The following is a 20,191-nucleotide window of genomic DNA, read 5'->3' as shown; positions in this document are numbered from 1 at the left end:
ACTTCAATAGTTATAAATAGCGTTGAGTATCCAGTGTGCGGTAGAGATATTTATAGATATTTTCTTTTTGCAATTTACTGGAAAGTTGCCAACTCAGATATTATCTTAAACTTTGGAGCGTGATTAAAACTTTATAAACAATATCCTCTAAGTTATCTTCATTGAGGTTAGTAAAAATGTATACCTGTTATGCGTTTCACGCATTTTCGGTTTTTCCTTTTTTAGTCGCATTCCAGTGCTTTTCAAAAATATCAATTTGATGGCAAACTTATATTTATGTCGCTTAATCAAGACTTAACACAATACCAATAAATTCATCAAGAGTAGGTGGTTATCTTGATAATTTTCCTGGCCAAAATGCCATGTGCGCCATATAGAAGGTAACATGTTTAAACATAATTAGTAGTACAGGTGGTTAACGTGTAGCTATGATATATATATACTTATAACAAGGTATTCAACTGTTACCCACAATGACCCGAAAATACGGTGCATATCTTTGAACAGCCATTTCTTCAACAATTTTGCAGCAATCATTCGGGTCATTTTTAGTTTAAAGGGATCTTTTCACGGTTTGGTCAATTGACAACATTAAAAAAAGTTGATTCAGATTCGCAAATTTTCGTTTTAGTTATGATATTTGTGAGGAAACAATTATACTGAACATTTACCACAGTTTAATATAGCCATTATATGTATCTTTTGACGATTTGAAAACCTAAAAATTATAAAGCGTTGCAACGCGAAACGATTGAATAATTTGGAGAGTTCTGTTAACGTCATTTAAATTTACGAAACTACGAAGATTGCTTATATAAGGTATAAAATACTTAAACTGTGTATACTCGGCGGAATAGCCGAAAGTGCTAATGCGTTTTTACTTCAGACTAACTCCAGGACTCCGGGGGTCACTGGTTCGAGCCCTGGTACCGGCTACATTTTTCCTTTTTTAAATTTTATTCTTGATTTTTTACTGGAGCTTTTAAGATCCAATGTTTACATTTATCAATATAAAGCATTTACTGACAAACTTAAAAATATGCCAAAATCTGTGAAAAGGCCCCTTTAATATCTGGTTAAATTTATCGATTTGATTGTGATTTCATTTCAGAGAAGTTATTTTCTCGTTATAATTTGATTATTTTTCATTCAAAATGATGTTTTTACTAATTATTTTCACGCTAACCACCTGTGATGAGTAGGTTTGTTGTATTATTATCACTGAAAGCATTTCAAACATTGAAAGAATGTGTATAAAAGTTTAATCTAAAGAAAGAACACGTTTTATTTTTATTAATATGAAATCAATATTATTGAATTAATTTTAAAGTTCACAATGTAACATCAGTTAATCTTAATAGTTTAATCTTTGTATGCAAAAGAACAAAAAAACACCTTTTTCTTTTTTCATGGTCAATTTCATCAATACATACATGTATTATTAAATACTAGGTTATTATATTGCAACTTTCTATAGTTTACATGTAATTAGATATGTGTACTTACTTCAAATTCTGAATGAGCTTATGTATTGCAACCATATATAAAAACTATTATATTGTACATATGTTAGGTCTACATGTGAACTAATATAGTTAAACTTTGTGTTAATCTTAAGTAACACCTATCGTTGTCCAAACCTTGACATTCTGTATCTTCGGGCAATGTGAACATGTTATGAAAAGCGTAAACATATAAATGTATCGTATATCGTAAATGTTAGTATTGTTTACGTTGAAAAGTGCTTGCGTGCGTGCGTTGGTTACGTGAGTGCGTTGATTGGCGTTCACAAGATGGTTAAAAGCTAGTTGATGTAGAGAAATTATTGCATTTCATCACCATTTCGTTTTAAAATGTATATCAATCTTCACAATAGCCCCCTTTTTGGTTAATTGTTACACGTATACATAGGTATTACCAATCCGTGTCAACAGAAAAAGTGAGTGGTTAATATGTTAAGTTATATAGTGATTAAAATAATGCAATGTAATGTTTATGTTTCTCTGCAAGTAATGCTGTCTTAGAATCAAGCGCAATAATTTAATTATTTATTATTTTATTATTTAGTCATTATTTAATTCTCTATTTTAAATTAAAATAAACTTTATGCCTATTAAGTATTCGTTTTATTCATGGGTAATAATGTTACAAAAAGCGTACACGCTATACTTGAGTCGGAAATCTGCAATTGAACCGCTACGAGCACAACTAATGTAATGCTCTGGATATTTTTTAAACATGCCTTCCGAAATTATGTTTTAACATAAAACATATTACATTAATAGATACATATGATGTTATTCCTAATAACGCAACCAATTCAGAGAACATAATGCCATAGTGGTGTGTTCTTCGGAGACAAAAGCTTCTGTACGTTAACCTCACAACAACATGGTTTTTTCTGTCAATCATGACCGTGAGTGTGTGCACTTTGTACAATATTTAGCATATCCGTGCCATTATGCATCTGACATAACTAAAGCAATAAGTGAATGTTATTTAGACCAGCACTGACCTTGTTTCCCCCTTTTAAGCTTAAGATTAAGTAACGTAGCTTAGCATTTTTCCCTCTAACATTAACCTATTCCACCTTAAAAGATGTAAATCCTGAATCAATTTCGACTATGAATAATTAGTGTTATTACATGATATTTTAACTTTGCCTGACTGTGGTTAAAACAATTCGACAAGCTTGCATGTAAACATTTAATCGCTCTTGAATAGGGTTAAATATGTCACATATGTGGTTTGCCATGTTGCTTGACTGTTGTATGACTATCCGGCCGACTTGACAATGATTGGAATTTATTTGACTTAGGTCGGACCATCTAAATCTTAGTATTTTGTAGATCATCATAGCTTAGTAAAAATAATTAAAACGTGTCATTTATAAACATGTTTCACATCGATTCGTTATATATTAGCATTATTACTTAAAATGAAATGTAAATAATAATTGAAAATGTGTATAAAAATAACAATATACCATACATTTTCAATGTATAAGAAACGCCTTATCACTGTTACGTATGGCAAGCGAAATGCACATTAATTCCTTAAACCACGGTTTAACAGTTAACTATATAGTTAAGAGACATTGAACCCGGGTTCAATGTGCCGTTTGCACATTAAATCCTTAAACCCGAGTTCAAGAGTTTGAACTGCAGTTCGAAGTCTCTTAACTCTATAGTTAAGAGAGAACCAATGAAATCGCGGCATTTACCTTCTATATATAGCTAATTGTGGTTTAAGCTCCGCTGATTGGTTGTCTCTGAATATGTAGATAAGAGATTTGTATCTATTTTTTGACACGCTTTGAACTTCGGTTCAAACTCTTGAACTCGGGTTTAAGGATTAAATGTGCAAACGGCACTTTGAACTCGGGTTCAAAGTCTCTTAACTCTATAGTTAACTGTTAAATAATTAATGTGCATTCCGCGCGTCTTAACCCCACTTTAAGACTTTGAACCGCAGTTTAAGACTTTGAAAAATAGGTTAAGACTTTTAGGTGTTTGGTTGTCTCTGCACATTAATTATTAACCAATTAACGCCCGTCGTTTCGTCATGTGATTTGTTCCTGGCGCATTTCTATCAAGATGGCGGCGGATGAAGTTAGTGAATTATTACGTACGTTTGAAACAGCATTCCAAGATATAGAAAGAAAACTTCAAAGTTGTTTTGCAGACAACGCAGACTTCGTCAAAAGTGTGAGGTTATTGCAGCAAATAAGGTTATATTTATATATTTTCTTTGTGATACTTTTATGGTATAAATCTGATAGAAATACCCCAAACCGAAATACAGTCTATTCGGATTGGTGTACAGTTTGTCAATCAGCTCTGGAAAATCAGCAGTTCCGATTATTTTGTATTTAATTTTCCATAATGCCCCAATAAAAACAAAATGATAAGTGTATAATGTATACCTTAGGTAAAGGAATAAAGTAACAAAGTTTTAGTAAGAAAGCTTTTGTATTATGCTTACAGGGGGATAAATGCAACAAAAAGTTAACCAGAACTGATTAAATGAGTTATGTTTTGAAATGCGCATATGGAAATAGAAGGCTTTATTATTTTCAAATACAAAAATTGCTGATTGAAAACAAATGCCATGATAATGTTTTGAAATACTAATTCTGTAAGTTGAATGATTTTAAATAATTTTCCGAAAAGGTGAACTTTAATTGGCTATTTTTGACAAAAAACTGCATATGCCGTCTGGCCTAACCTGTTATCATACACAATAAATTTTACCCTTTATTTTTACATCATCTCACATTGACACTAAATCCCGAAAGTAATTATTGCGGACTGGACTTGTGAATTAACTTTTTTTTGCCAGGTTATTCTAAACTGGTTGACTGACTGTACAGTCAAGTTACCATTAGCGGGTCATTACCCATAGCGGATCACTTTGATGTTCAGGACCATGCGTATCGCGATAAATAGTTGACATTTTCAGATGATATTTTCCACACAGCATCATCAAGGTCGTTTTTTTTCAAACGCATTGATTGAGTCGTAATCGGAGCTATTCGTTGTCAAACATTTTGGTATATTTTGGCGATATGTATATACGACTTTGTTGACTTCCGTCTCGTTTCCAAATAGAGGTTTAACATTATACGCGGCCACATTCTAAAACTCGGTTGGAAAGTAAAGAGTTTACGCATTAATTTAAAGGCCATTTAGTAGTCTTTCTCCCTCGCTTAAACCTTTGGCAAAAACCAAAATGCATAGTGATATATCCTCAACAATGTTGATCGTATGATCTAAGAAGTAACATTGGCAAACACGTATTTCTCTTACTACCCCTGTATGCCGTCCATTTATTTAATGCAATTTATCACTGGAGCGCCTAAACCTTTCTAATGCTTTCCTTGCAAAAACCGTCAAATTAATGGCGAACTTCTTTTCCAGATTATGCATTGAATGAAAAACATTGTATGTGATAGAGGAATATTTTTTTTAAGATTCTGTCCAAATGTACAATCGATTAGTGCGTTAAAATATTGAAAAAAGAAGTTCGATCACAAAATATCAAGTAAATAACTTTAATTCCAACTGATGTAATCTATGTTTCACCTCTCTAACCAAATAATTCTACGAATGTTAACCTGTCCTTTCAGCAGTATATAACAATTTTCGCAGTTATGCTAATTATTTATATAAAATCGGTTTAGACATTTTCTATTATGATCAATACACAAAGGCAAGCGCATACTTGCTCCTTAAGCGAAGCAGTCTCTTACATAATAATTAACAACTTGACATTATTTACCGTACTGAAAATAAACTTCCTTATTTTCGAGTTTGTATCTTTTCCGCATGATGATCGCCCAGTCTGATTGGTTTTTCAAATATTCAGAATGACAAAAGTAACCATATGCTTTTTGGTAATTGTAGATTAAATTACACTTCCTGGCGTGTGGTGCTAATTTTGCCTTTGCTTTCGACCGCGATATAAAAATGAAAATAGAGGACCGATATTTTAACAATTTGAATAAAATTAAAGGTCCATTTTGTATACACACTTTATGGGCCAGCATTTTTCGAAATACTATAACAAGAGCACAATTATGATAAAGAATTCTTTTGTTATTAAAAATCGATACGGATTTGAGTCATATCACATTGTCTGCGAAAACAATACATATAATATCGTTAAGTATTATTTATTAACCTTATAGTATGTAATAATAAGTAGCTTAACACTCATTCAGTTTGAAACAAATGTCTGCGCTTGCTCCTGTTGCTGACCCGTAAGTTCCGCTTTTCTGCTACATCTTCTTCTGAACATTATTACTGCGACCCCGCACATGACAACGACGATCAGCAGGATAACCGTTAACACAACGTGTATCACTACCGAATTATCGGAAGCTTAAATAAAAGCATATTAAGTAGCAGTGAATGACGTAAATATTTCATGTTCGGGCATTGTTTAACTAATACACGTAATCAAACACGTTATATTTCACTTGTAAAATATTTCAATAATGTGAAGGTCCCGCTATGTGGGACACACACATTCTCGAACTCACTTAAAAAAGGCAGTCGATGGATTAACACTTTTAGAAAATAACTTGTTAAGACATACTCCTTCTGTTCAAAATTGGATATGTTAGGTCCATGCTTTTATAAAATAAAATATGAAAATATACTATACATGTACTAAATGATGTTGCTTGAAAATAATTTGAATGTTTGAATCTTTGGGAAGACAAACAACCGTATAGTTTAAGAAAATTCTTCTGTACGTTTTTAACATTCATATAATACTGCTCACCTTCGCATACAGGAAAACAACCAGTCCACACGGAGAAATTGCTGCATGTGTACTGATCTTCATTTTTAAGACTATATCCTTTATCACACGTGACTTTTAACGGTGCTTGGTATGCTACGTGGGTCGTGTCTACATCATAACTTCCATGTTCAGGAGCTGAGGGAACCATGCATCCTGACACTGTTTTATAATACGGTATCATTATTTGCCACATAGCCTGTAGCATATTATGGTTTGGATTTTGAATTGTATACTTATGAACTCCATTTATGCGCAGTATACAATGTTAAGTGTAGCAGTCTATTTGCGAAAACCAAGACAGTTTTAGATATAGATAAGATAGCCTATCGGTATTATCGAATAGTAGTAAGTTTTGACGAGAGTTATTGATCGAGCAGGAATTCAAACTTTAACATAGTTTGAACATTTTCCAAGAACGACTATAACCTTTTTATTTTGGATAATTGAAACTTGGCGTATACTTTTTTATTTCTTTACGATTATATTTGGGCCGTGCTCTGTGAAAAGGGGATTTAATGCACGTGTGTGAAGTGCCGAACAGGCTAATCAGGGACGACATTTTCCCCTTATGAAAGTTTCTTCCTAGCAAAACTCACGTTGGAGAAAAGTGTCGTCCCTGATAAGCATGTGCGGACTGCACATGCAAATCTAGAACGACACTTTATGCACATACATTTAACCCCCTTTTCACAGAGCACGGCTAATTTTTTTCTTACATGCTTGGACTGCACATGCAAACTTAGGACGACACTTTACGCACATGCATTAAACCCCCTATTCACAGAGCACGGCTCATTTATTTCTTACATGTTTGGACCATAACATCGAACATGTGTGTGCATGTTGAATAAATTAAGTGACTTGTCAAATGACTCGTATCGTGCAGTTGAGTTATATCAAATAAAATGTTATCTACTAGAATAGAAAGATACAGAATAGGCAATCTCTATATGATGATCGTTGTGAACAATAATAGTAATAATATATTATATGAAAAAGAAACGTATAACGCCTTCTTTGTGTTGTACCATTTTTAATTTGATTTTAATATTACCATTAATTATTGTTAGATATTTCATTACGTGTTCATTTACTTCTAACATAAAGAAATGTGTTCTAAACCATTTTATGAACTATTTAATTTTCTATTATTCTTACCCCGAAGTTGTTCTGTGTCAAGCAAATATCGCCGTTCTAAAATGGAATACAAATCTCTTTAAACTTAAGAGCAAAACAATAAACGATTTTGTATTAAAACAACAATTTCAAAATGCAAATATATTTTTCAACAATAGTATAAGCAAAAAGATCCGTTTTATCAAAAAGATAATAAAATGTACGTGAATTCTGTACGTGAAGTTTTTTCATAAAAAAGATCATACCATAACAAAACTCTGTACAGTTGTACGTCATCATTCTGGAAAAGCAATCATTCTTGACATCCTCACATCGACGGCATAGTCGATATACAACGTCACAAAACTCTGCCGAAGAATTCCTACAATATCTTGATTTTTTAAATAAATATTTATTTAATTATATAGCTATGTCGATATTAATTTTAACCGACCCGCCAACTAAGTTTTTACGGGTTTCCCGATACTTCTTTATTCTATCATACTCAGTATTAAACTTATTGTTAATGTGCATCATTAAACAATTTTTATTATAAGGCAAATAGAAACATTTACAATAATGTATTGATATCCTGGATATAACGAAACACCAAAGACGTTTACTCACGAATTACACACGTCACCATAGCAACTGTAGGGTTTTGGAAACTGATTGCCAGATGGTTGATCGATCGTGAAAGCGACGCATATGATCAAACCTGTTACCGTCGTTATTATACGGAACATAACTGAAACTCCGTAAATGTACGAAGATGTTTCATTATTAGCACATATCCACGGTTAGGGAAAAAACAACAGAATATAGACTGTGTTTGCAAATTATCACTTTACAACAATTTCATATTGTTTATGCTCGTGCTAATATGTTCATGTATGATTTAGATATTGCTGTTGGGAATTGAGAAACCGAAGGAACCTAACTGTTTACAGTTCGTTTCGATCGTTCCAAATACAAGGTTTATTGTGATTCGTTTCATATTTCTTTCATTTATTTTATGCGATTTTACAAGTTTATGCAAATACATTATACACAGATTTAATATAGAATAAAACTAATTTCAAACTTTACAAGTTGTACATTTTGTTATGCAAATGAGCTTTTATCACAGGTTCCAATATTCATCTATTTAAATTTAGACATATTTGCAAATTTTTTATTGGCTGGTTTTGTGACAAAAAACATACATTTAAACAACATAATCCAAGTTAAGTATCCCCGGTTACGCAATACAAATCGGAATTAACAAGGAAAGTATTTCCGTGCTCTTAACGGATTTCCCAAACAGAAATAGAAATCTTAAGGAAAACCCAGCAAACAAAAGTAAGTATAATACTATTTGCCACAGGTGTATTCCCAATGGCCTATTAATAAATAACTATAGCAGTAATAAATAACTGTAACAACACGCACGATTCATGCCGAGGATCCCAACCGGTTAACTGCACCTGTATTCACCTGATCATATTCACTCAAGTCTAATTTTATAGAAGTGGGTTCCCGTGAATGATATAAATCCAAAAGTGAATTGCAATGCCTCTGCGTGATAAAAGCATGAGTTGTTTCATTGTGTACATTACACTTATAACAGAAATGATATCATATTTGCAGTATTTAATTATAAGCAATTAACTAAAAATTATACTTGTTGATTACTGACATCATCGAGTATATAAAATTGTTTCCATTAAAACAACGTTTAATTCAAAGGGTATTCGGAACTAAGCTATTTCATTTGGGCATTATCACTATTAAATCGTAAAATGGTGTAGCGCTATAAATTCAATCTTCTATGAGTAGTTTGTGTTTTCAAAACTTTTTCAACAATACTGAAGATGAGGGAAAATTCTATTACAATTAAACGAAATTATAATAAATACCTTACAAAACATACAATGCATGGCGCCACTCCTTTTAAAGGAGCGTTTTAATGATCTTTTGTAAAACTTATCCTCACGAACATGTTACGCAGACATTTACCATTGTTTTCTTGGCCACACTTGTGGAATCTTAAGATTGACATGTCATGACTTGGATATTTGTGTTGAAAGCACATAGTAGTATGCTTTAAATGGCTATATATTGGAACACAAACTAATGAAAATAATAGCGTGTAAAATTCTCAGTAAATACAATATGAACGCATTATTTATAAAAGGAATGCACAAAACAACTCTGAATGTTTTGCAAGTAAATTGTAAAGAATCTTAAAATAACTGTAAAGGAACAACCGACAATTTGCAGCAGCCGTTTCGGTCTTCTATTAACCCCTTATCTAATACAGTTAGTGTTGGTGGTAGCATTATTTGTATTGTGTATTCAATGATTTACTAATCATTGAATTATGTTGATTACAATGAAATGTGATGAAACAGAACATTGTCCACATTATCTTAAAAACAAAAAGAGCGATACTTTTATGTGTTAAGATCGTGCACTGGTAGCCCAATGGTCTCTACAATTCTCACAACAAAGGCTGAGGCACAATAAGATGAAATAAAATGTATGAATCAGAATGATTCTAAATTAAATTACGAATGCTTTAAATTGTACTAAATCAAAGTGATAACTAGGGCTAGTATGCCATCTGTCCGTTTCCGCATCCGCATATTCGCATCCGCAAAAAAAATTGAACAAGTTTAAATTCACTGCACTTATTCCATTCATCCGCATCCGCATATTCGCACGCGCCCATTCACAAAATAATGCTCAAGTGAGCATTCTAATACGGATGCGGACAAGATACGGATTGCATTTAGCACGATGAGGGAAGCTGTCATCTCAAAAATCAACTGAAAAACTAATCGAATTCGTAAAAAATTATCAAAAATTATACAACCTACGCAGTTCTGCATATCGGGACTCTAATTTAACTTCAAATGTTTCGAAAAGCATAGCCAAGTCACTAGAAGATGTTTCAGGTATTTACCATTTGTATTATTTTACGGACAGAATGATGATTTGTACCTTATATTTACTTTAAATCATGCTTGTCCTTCATAATAATTATCTCAATTATAATTTTCAGTTTTATCCATGTATTTTGTTTTCCCAAATAAAACGATACGTTCGACGTATAATGCTGATAAATGGAATATAGCGTCCGTATTATGATTTTGCGCATACGGATGCGGATACGGATGCTGATACGGATGCGGATAGATGGAATACTAGCCTAAGACTTGGGGTTGCCCTTTAGAGACACCGACTACAAGTACGCAAAAATCCTTTATTAGTAGGCATTAGAGATTTCAATTCCAACATAAAAGTGAAAGTTCCCACTGTTACTTAGCAAAATTCAAATCATTCATTCGAATAATGTATTCGACAACTAACTATAGAATCATATTTCCATTAAGCGGTTATTTCTACAACTTTTATAACAATATCATAACTTAAGTCACGAACAACGCGAACAATCAACCACATACAACTTATGTGTCGCAATGCGTTCACAAACCTTCCTTTTCAATGTATAATTATTTTTCTATTACTATTGTATAACAGATATTACATGTATCATATTTGAGCATACGCGACTGTGATATATATACAATAATTGTGCACAATTGCACTCATAATAAACATAATATAAGCATGACTAAGCAGGTGTACATAAAACGTAATACTGATGAAAAATACAGCTTTAGATGCACAGCATGCAGTTGATTATAACGATAAATGCTTTGTGCTATAACATGTAAAGGTCCTACTCCAGCTTTAGCTGAATCCTTTACATGATTGTGTCCGTTGTAACATGTTTTGAGTGTACATTTATACTTTACAATACTATATGAATTGCTATCACTATTCAATGCTTCAATATTTGATATAACGTGTTTTTACTTTTATTAGCATTCCGTACGATTAAATTTGCAGAATGTCATTGTCAGTCATAAATCGGGTTATACATGATTAAAAAAACAACACAATAGCTTTTATTCGGTGCTTTTCAGGGTAGTATCGTCATTTTCTGGAGGAATAGCCCAGACTGTTTGTGATGGAGCACCGGGCTGTGATCCTAAAATATCAGTCTCTTCAACAGGTCGTTTGTCCGTTTGTGGACTTTCCGGCTCCTGTGGTTGACATGCTGCTGTCAAAGGACCTACTGGAGTGGGTGTCGGCGTTGAAATTACATGAAGATGGACATTGGTATCTGCAGACAACATATAGTTAGTATATTAAGTCTTTATCCAATGCTATGGTTGTCGTCCTACACAATAAAATATAACCCAGCACGAGGAATGCGATATGTATAACAGCGTTAATCAATCGAAGTTAAATAAGAAATACACACGGTAGATTTATAAAATATTTATCTCTGCAAGAATAATCAGTGACAACACGTTATACTTAATGCTGAGTTGGCTTTGTTTAACACATATTTCAGTTTTGCCTTCTCATATGTTTTTTCTTTATGCAATGTAATTATTCAAGAATAATAATTAAGGTTATATCAATATCTTAATTTTAAAGTAAACTGTGTGCTGTTAGCGAAATAGCGCCGAAAACAACATTTTGAGTATTGGAAAGATTTAAGGCCGAGGTAGACCATATTATTGAAAAATAGATATCTGCGTATGTATAAACCTGAATTATTTCTTCTGCTTATCTTTGTTTGTTTAAACATGTTCTATTTCGTTATTAATTTGTCTGTTTTTAGGTTTCATTTTTAAGGTAAAATCGAAATCTATAGACAAAGTGAAGTTTTTTACTTAAACTTACACTGGTCCGTAAATGTATATAAGCGGAACTCTGTTAGATTTTATGAAGAGCACAACTCTTATTATTAAAAGTATATGTTTCTTTTTAGTTAAGTCTAAAACTTTAGTGTTTTTATTATGTCTTGTACAAAAGCTTGTTAAGCTTGTACAAAAATCTCTAGCCGAAATCGAAGTTTGTGGTTTTAAATGAACAAATACCGGATCTATTCAATAGCAAAACAGGATAAGATGTCAATCTTTTTTATTCTTGAACAGTTGCCCATAACTCTATTTTTTATGTTTAAAATATCATTTTAATTACGTTTTATAGGTAATACAAGAGTCCATAGCCTGAAATACACTTTGTTTGTGTTCTCAATATTAACTAAATTGATTTCTTAATAAAATCTAAAGTTATGATAAAAAAAGTTCAAGTAGAAAAAAACTGGAGCCTAAATAAACTTTAATAGATCCAATGATGTTCTCTACATTTCCAACACATGTCTTCATACGATTTTCGTAATAAAGTTTAAATTTACGACACAAAAAAAGATTAACACGATCACGAAACATGATAATTCTGTTCATTAATAACGGATTATCCGTTTAAGTAAGATTATGGTCTTGACAAAACATCTGTGGTGTGGGGACGAACGCAATTGCTCAATTGGAAGCGATGTTCCAAGTTTAGATAAAAGAGTTTATGAGTATGCCCGTGACATTACTTGTCTGCAAATGTGTATATACCGTTATTAAGATAAGATATCACGCTTAACCTTTAAATAACACGTAGGATACAATCAAGACCTAATTCCTGCTGAATTATAGTGCTCTAAACAGAATTTTTTCTTTAAATCGATGAAAACGAACTATTATTTGATGATCAGATCGAAAACAGAACATATTTAACTATTTAATTTTTAAATTATTCGATAAAATCGTTTCTCTTCCCTAGTTGGTTCTTCTGTACCGTAATGGCGGCTTCAGGAAATATTCAGGGGTGGTATTCCGGGAGTTATCAATTTAAGGGATTGTCTACTCAATCCGTCATAAAAACCAAAGTATATGCATGTTATATAGCTTTGAAAAATTGTACTTACTGGTAATATTATTAATTATGTTCCCCACAGTAGTTCCGCCGATTGCGACAGGATTGTTGATGTCCTCATCACTCGATGAACGCGATGAAGAGTCATCGTGCGCAACTCCCTCCTCCGCATGCCCAGTGAGACCATTACAGGAACGTATTTGTGCATCTGGTTTAGGTGTTTGATCGCATCCTGCGGGCCTACTGCCATTGCCATTTTGGATTGTGTCTGGAGGTTGACTCAAGTTAGTGTTGTCTGAATCGAAGAAAATAACGTCATCAAGTTCTTGTTCTTGTGGAGCGGTGGCTGCAGGAACGGGCCATACTGCAGATGGACCGGTTCCGTTGCGCATTTTGCCATCTGTTTTGGAAAAAATACAAATCGAAAATAAACATATATGAATGGAAGCATTTAACAAAACTCTTGTGTCATGCTTGTGTCTCAATAATGTTCTATTTCGTAATGTTTGCTCCCAAGATATATGTTCGGACCCATACAAGTTAGTTTACGAGGACACGTTTGAAAGGGCAATACATTATAGATTGCAAAAACTCGGAATTCCTTCATATATACTCATGTTCACATGAAGGTTCTGTGAGTTTGAGCGATACCGCCATACAGTTATAGTAGATTGAGTCCAAACAATGTAAGGGTATGCGGGAATAAATGTATTTCCGAAGAATATCGTCAAAGCGGAAGTTAAAAATATAAATGAACAAATAAACAAAACCCGATGTACTAGCAGCTGTTTTTTTTCAAGTTCTTTTTTCATTTAAAACTTGTTAAATTGCCAGAAGTGATTTAATTAAATGCTTTGAGTTGTAAAATAATGTAATGAGGACATTACTCTTTTAAAACAGGACAAATAAATAAAAATGTTGATAGATACGGATTCATCAACTCTTATCTTGTTTATTATGCAAAACTAGGTTTTCAAAGTAGTAATGCAATCCTAAGGCATATCTTTACAATATGTGAACACACACCCATTTTAGATATTTATGAACATAACCATTTTAATATTATCTCAGGAAAAGAGTAATTACATACAATGATAATTCAAACAGAATACTTTCGTAATAAAAACCTCATACTTAATCTCAATTAAAGTATTAGAAAATAAAACAGTGTTCAAAGCTAATGCATACCACCTTTGTTTGAATTTAATAGTCTTTTAGTTTCCTTAGACGATTTTTGTTTCTTCTTCAAATTCCTTCGCCAACGACGAATTTGACTTTGCAGAAGAAATATATTAACAAGTAAAGACAGAACTAAACAAACACCGCAAGTGATTGTCAATGCAGTAAGTGCCTCAGTCGTTGAACCTGAAACAAATTAATGGAAAATCCAAGTTTTGATATACAAGTTTTTATAACAAATTGCATGTATACCTACGAAAGTAATTAAATGTTACTTCATTATTTATTAACATGATCGTTTTAAATCGAGGCAAATAATATGATCATTCTTTTATTTAGTCCCACAATTGAATCTCTTATATGCTATTCCTTTGCACCGACACCCCGTTCTCTTTTCAGTGCAGAGACATTATCAACGATAATGAATAAAGCAATGCAGAGGAAGCAGCGAATTAGTAAACTGTTAGACCATATTATTGATAATGACAACATAAGGGAATGTATCAATTAAAGGGCATACCTTACTTTAATACGGACTCTTTATTGAACAAGTACTATCATCCGCTCATTTTAAACTTAACTTACTTTCACATTTCGGTGGAGGTCCAATCCAAATTGCGAATTCGCCACATCGAACGGGATATATGTACAGAGGTACATAACCATCGTTGCATGTGAATGTTAACGTATAATTAAATGGCACATGTGTTCTGTTTTCATTAAGGTGTCCATTGTTTGGAGGAGGAAGAAGTTCGCATCCTGCAACTGAAGATCTGCCTACTGTTAACAAATGGTTATATTGTTTACGCTTAGGCATGGTAAGCACAAATTTTGAAGGGACGACTATGAGATGTTATATACTAAATTACATAGCTATAAAGGCTTGTGGTAGTAGAGCAGAATGTTTGTATAGTTACTCTGCTGTTTCTAAATAAATCATGTGACCCCAGGGCTAAATTGGAATACACAGTAGGGGCTGAATATGATCTTGAGTGCATGGTTTGAAACAACTGTGTATAGTTCCGCTATACGATACTTCATACCGAATATTCAAACTAATATCTTTGCGAAATCAGAGCAGACGATTTCCGTATCGTTGATTGTAAACATCTATGATGACCTCCCGTAAGCTACATATGCAGCCGGAATGATTTTAAATTGTAAGAAATGGTCATCCGTGGATCGTTTCTGTTACGTTTTATGAAAATCTTCCTTTGAGGTTGAATAGAGTTTTATTTTATAAAAGTGTTACGGATGATGCAAGGGAAAAAATGTGATCCCAAACGCTCAAGCTGTTGAGATGAGCTTAAAGCACGGTCTGCACTAAAATGACGGTATTAACATATTAGTCCTCCTGAAAGCTATTTGTTTATATTTTAGTGAATGAATGGAACATGCTGGCTGTGTTTGGCCGTATAACGTTTTATCCAGCTATTTGTTTTAGAAGAAAAAAATACACAATTTTTTATAACCTTAAAGTTTCATGTTCGCTCTAAATTACTATGCAAAAAATGGAATAACAAATAAATTGTATTTCGCTCCCTCGGTTCAATTTTCGGAAGTAAATATTGGAATAAATAAGAGTAATTTGTTCTGATATAAAATACTGAATTTAATATAGTAAATTGTTTTTGTGAATATCTCATTTGTGAATATTTGCTTTGATGTGATCATTTGTTTTGCATATTTAATAGTTTCTTAAAAATGACTTTACCTCGAAGTTTTTCGACCTCTTCCTTATATCGAATTTCTGAAATCAAAATAATACGCTTATTTTATAACGCGTTTGATATGACATCAAACGATAAACGATGCAGTGTTGTCATTTTACTTATACCTTTTTGCTAAATGGTTTATTTAGTTTATTCATGTGAATGACATACTCAAATGTGATGTTAAGTACTATATACATTACACGTTGAACAAACAAGTATTATAAGTAGTGAATACCTTTATTAGCATTAGTTTTTAATATTGATACATGAATACCCCTATTAGTAGGCTAGCTTAAAGCGTAATTTAGGATTTCTGTGTGGTAAAGCTCAGAACATGCTAATAATGATCGGGCACTTTCATTTATAATGCATGGAAAAGTCTTACACAAACGCGTAACTAATTAACAAAACGACATTGCCTTCATGTGATATTTTCGATTGAACGTTTTCGAAATTGTATGTGTTAATAAATTCATTTACACCCGAATATGTGATTTTTTTTATCGCAGTACCATAACAATATTCTGTGCAGTTGAACGTTTGATGGCGGGTGAAACAGTCGCCTCTGATATCGTCACAACGCCGACAGTGCATGTACACTACATCGCAGAACTGGGCAGGGCTTTCACTAAAACAGATATAATAGATTGCATTAAAATAACAACTGTTTACATTCCTTTTAAGTTAGGCATTGGGTGTGATGCATGTTTTAAAGCATCACAGCAGCAATGACAGCATCGATGGTGCACTCCTTATAGGGACACCGTAAAATGGACATACCCGCTCCAAAAACAAAACAACACAGACATACTCCATATTTGAATACAAGTTCTAACACTAATGCAAATCACCGAAAGTCAACTACGAAATGCTATTTGCGCAAAATGAAGATCAATTTTCTAAGTGACGAATAAAAAAATTAATAATTTTGCATATGATATAACATACGCGTTGTAGGTTATCTATTGTACGCACGTTGTAAATACATCTACAATTTTACGAGTATGACTAAATGTGTTTGCAAGTTTCTGTCTGTGCATCATTGAGTACACTGCCTTATAACCTTTACTACTGTAAACGGAAATTAAACATACTATAACAGAGCAAGCAAGACGACAAGGTACTTACGAGTTACAAACGTCCCCATAGCAAATATATGGATCAGAGTAGTTGTTAGCTTGTATCCTCCCCAAACATAAGATCAAACATACAGCAGCTGCAACATAAACATATGATACAATATAACCAGAACAGAACGCAACAGACAGTTTGTTTAGACTAATACATATGTTCATTATCTTAAATAGGTACACAGTTGAAAAAAGGTAATTTTACTGATCGTTTTTTACAATGAATACGTCAAGAGAAACTTTCATCTCCAAATCATTATCGGAAAGTCAACTTAAAACTAAGAAATATTAAATTGCATAAAGCTTTGATTTTTAGACAGGTATCAATGACTGTTTTATAGTTTTGAGTGGTATTTTGATAGTATTGTGTAAAGTAAAAGCTTCCTTTACTTATTTATATTTTTTTAACAATCTCATATTTACAAGTTGATGTCAATAAACTTCGAAATTTAACAAATGATAGTCTGATGTAGTACAACAGAGTTGATTTATTTTCTGTGGTGGTACATGATATCAGGGACAAAAGCAAATGCAATCGATTCATCCTCTATATCTTTTTAGGATACACTATAGGTAATAACGTTCGTTACGAGCGATAATAATGCGGAAGTATCTGCCTCTCTGGATAATCAATTGATTGGGAGACGTCCCTTTTTTTACAAAGTAAAAAGGTAGACCCTTTCTCAATATTCGAAAGATGTTTTCAACATTTAATACCTGTCTTTTACAAAATAATTACACTTAACTTCGATTCAAATAAAAATAGTAGTATAATGCGCTTTATTGGCAAATTGATTATGTGTAATGTAGTTTTTTCAAACTATTCTTTTGACCAGTATTTAATATTTCAATTTATATGAAAAAGGATTACACGTAAACATATTTAAACATGGATTCGGAGATCTAATTGCTATTAATTAAGCGCACATGTTCGTAAGCTAACATGGTTTAGTTTAATTATTTTAGTAACACATACAATATACACATTTGTTATAACATGAGTGAACACTACAGGAGCTTTAATTTTGTAATTTATATCTATCGATATCTGTTTCTTTTCCACAAACAAGTAAGCTAGCCGTTCTCGTAAGAGGTGGTTTTCCAACAGCCATTAGTCATATATCTAAATACACCTCTCATTGGGATTCCAGAAATGTGATATAGACCGCGGATAATTATCGAATGCCTGTTGTAGAACATCATTCGGAAAACTTGCTCGTTTAACTGTTACTGATTGTTTAACCTATCTTTGTATTTATTAAGTATAAATTAAAGGAAACTGTGTGTCCTATCTACAAAAATAATATCATGAACTAATCTCGTACTAAATCACGTTTGTAGAAAACTTTTTGACAAAAAGCCAACTTTTTTAGGAAAAGCAAACCATCAGGAGATAATGTAAATGCGATATTGAAATTATTTAATGCAAATACAATATAGTATTTTTACCAAACAAAAAAAAATCAAAATACATAATAAACATATATCTTCAATAAATATTAATTAATAAGGTATGTACCATATAATTTGATCCACTAACCTCTATCGAATAAGTAACAACGTATTTCCCATAGTATAGATATAATTAAAACAGAAATTCTACTGAAGACCAACACACTTGAAAATTGTAAATATATGCAATCCAAAGTTTGAGCTTCTGTCACTTATACCGTAATAGAATTACCATAATTTATTACTCCTAAACGAAAATGTTATCTGCTTTCTTTTCACGTTTACACGTTTATTACAATCTACAAGTGTAAATTGTACTTAATTACAACTCATAGCCTCAATTCTTCTCACAGTTGTAACATTAACTGCAACACAGAGCATCACATTACAGCTGTTACATAAAATAAATTTATTTTACTTACAGATTCCAAGACCACTCGTCATCATTCTACTTTTCTTATGATTCCTTTCACGCGCACTGTAAAGCATAATCCACGGGTAACCCATGATCGAATGTATCAAACAACCACTTGAATAAGTTTTTTTTATTAAGTAAAGTATTTACACTATACAAATATGTTTAAATACAAAACGATCAACACATCAAAGCAGCATTTTTCACTCGTTATCAAACCATTGACGATATAGTTATTTTGTCCAAAGTATTGCCATAACAGGTGTCTATGTATTCAATAGGAATTAAAGTAGGCCTTAAACCACCAAAAGTTTAATTACAGATGTTGATTGTGGAAAACGAACAATCAAATTTAAAACCACAAACAAAAATGATCGTTTATTTTAAACTGAAAAATGTAATACATAAACCTTTGTTAAGTAAGTCTTAAACATACCTGTGGTTATAGCAAACAAATTATAAATGTCCTGTCCACAGCGACTTGCTGTTTAATAACACAGTAGCTTTCATGGTGGGTAACACATGGCTACACAAGATCGCGTTTTGAATAGCTGCATAGTTTTTAAATCTAAATCCTATATAGTCAGTACCCGGCTATTAAAATTGTAACATTGATCGCCGCGCTATGTTGCTACTGGCAAAATAAGTTGACTTATTAAATAGCGTAATTGATCTACACGCCTGGCCGCCTATGAGCACACTACCTGTGATTTAAAATATCACCAGTTTCTCTACACCAGCTTCCCTATGACTAAAGTAGATTGATTTTTTTATGTAATAAACCAGTGAGCTCCACGACTGCTAGCCTATTGTCACAGTAGAGAGCGTATTAAACAAAACCATTGAATTTCATCGTTGGTTTTCTATGAACGCAGCAGTTGGCCGTTGAAATGTTGCCCTACACGGCTGTTCCCTTATGGTCACAGCAGTTTGCGTTTTTAATATTTCGAATTTCCTCTACGTCTGCTTGCGAATGGCTATTTTTAAATTAAATAGCATGGTCGATATCCACAAATGGTGAAAATTAGCACAGTAACAAGCACTGTGAGCAGTCTTTACGAAAGCTCGGCTATGGGTACAGTAATAGTTGGCTATTAAATTAGCAC

General features: G+C 32.7%; 1 protein-coding gene across 6 annotated transcripts; it reads right to left on the bottom strand.

Annotated features, from left to right (window-relative positions):
• Positions 1-5,658: 5,658 nt before the first annotated feature.
• Positions 5,659-19,327, bottom strand: LOC127856215 (uncharacterized). Of its 6 annotated transcripts, none has more exons than XR_008037901.1 (13): positions 19,093-19,327; positions 17,217-17,304; positions 16,601-16,716; positions 16,088-16,123; positions 14,959-15,138; positions 14,383-14,559; positions 13,247-13,594; positions 8,631-11,599; positions 8,053-8,179; positions 7,692-7,807; positions 7,468-7,503; positions 6,289-6,468; positions 5,659-5,882 (listed from the first exon to the last, which is right to left on the bottom strand). XR_008037901.1 is itself a non-coding variant. In XM_052392292.1 (8 exons), exons 1-8 carry the CDS (start codon positions 19,175-19,177, stop codon positions 11,382-11,384), a joined length of 1,248 nt encoding a protein of 415 aa, XP_052248252.1. In that variant the 5' UTR covers positions 19,178-19,327; the 3' UTR covers positions 8,586-11,381. The 6 variants fall into 6 exon arrangements, 1 of the variants encoding a protein (XP_052248252.1); XR_008037900.1 differs by having other exon boundaries at positions 8,053-8,173; XR_008037902.1 differs by having other exon boundaries at positions 7,692-7,726; positions 8,053-8,173.
• Between the last annotated feature and the right edge of the window lie 864 nt (positions 19,328-20,191).

The sequence above is a fragment of the Dreissena polymorpha genome, chromosome 13, assembly GCF_020536995.1.
Source record: "Dreissena polymorpha isolate Duluth1 chromosome 13, UMN_Dpol_1.0, whole genome shotgun sequence".
Taxonomy (NCBI): Eukaryota; Metazoa; Mollusca; class Bivalvia; order Myida; family Dreissenidae; genus Dreissena; species Dreissena polymorpha.
This window is presented reverse-complemented; position numbering and strand designations above follow the sequence as displayed.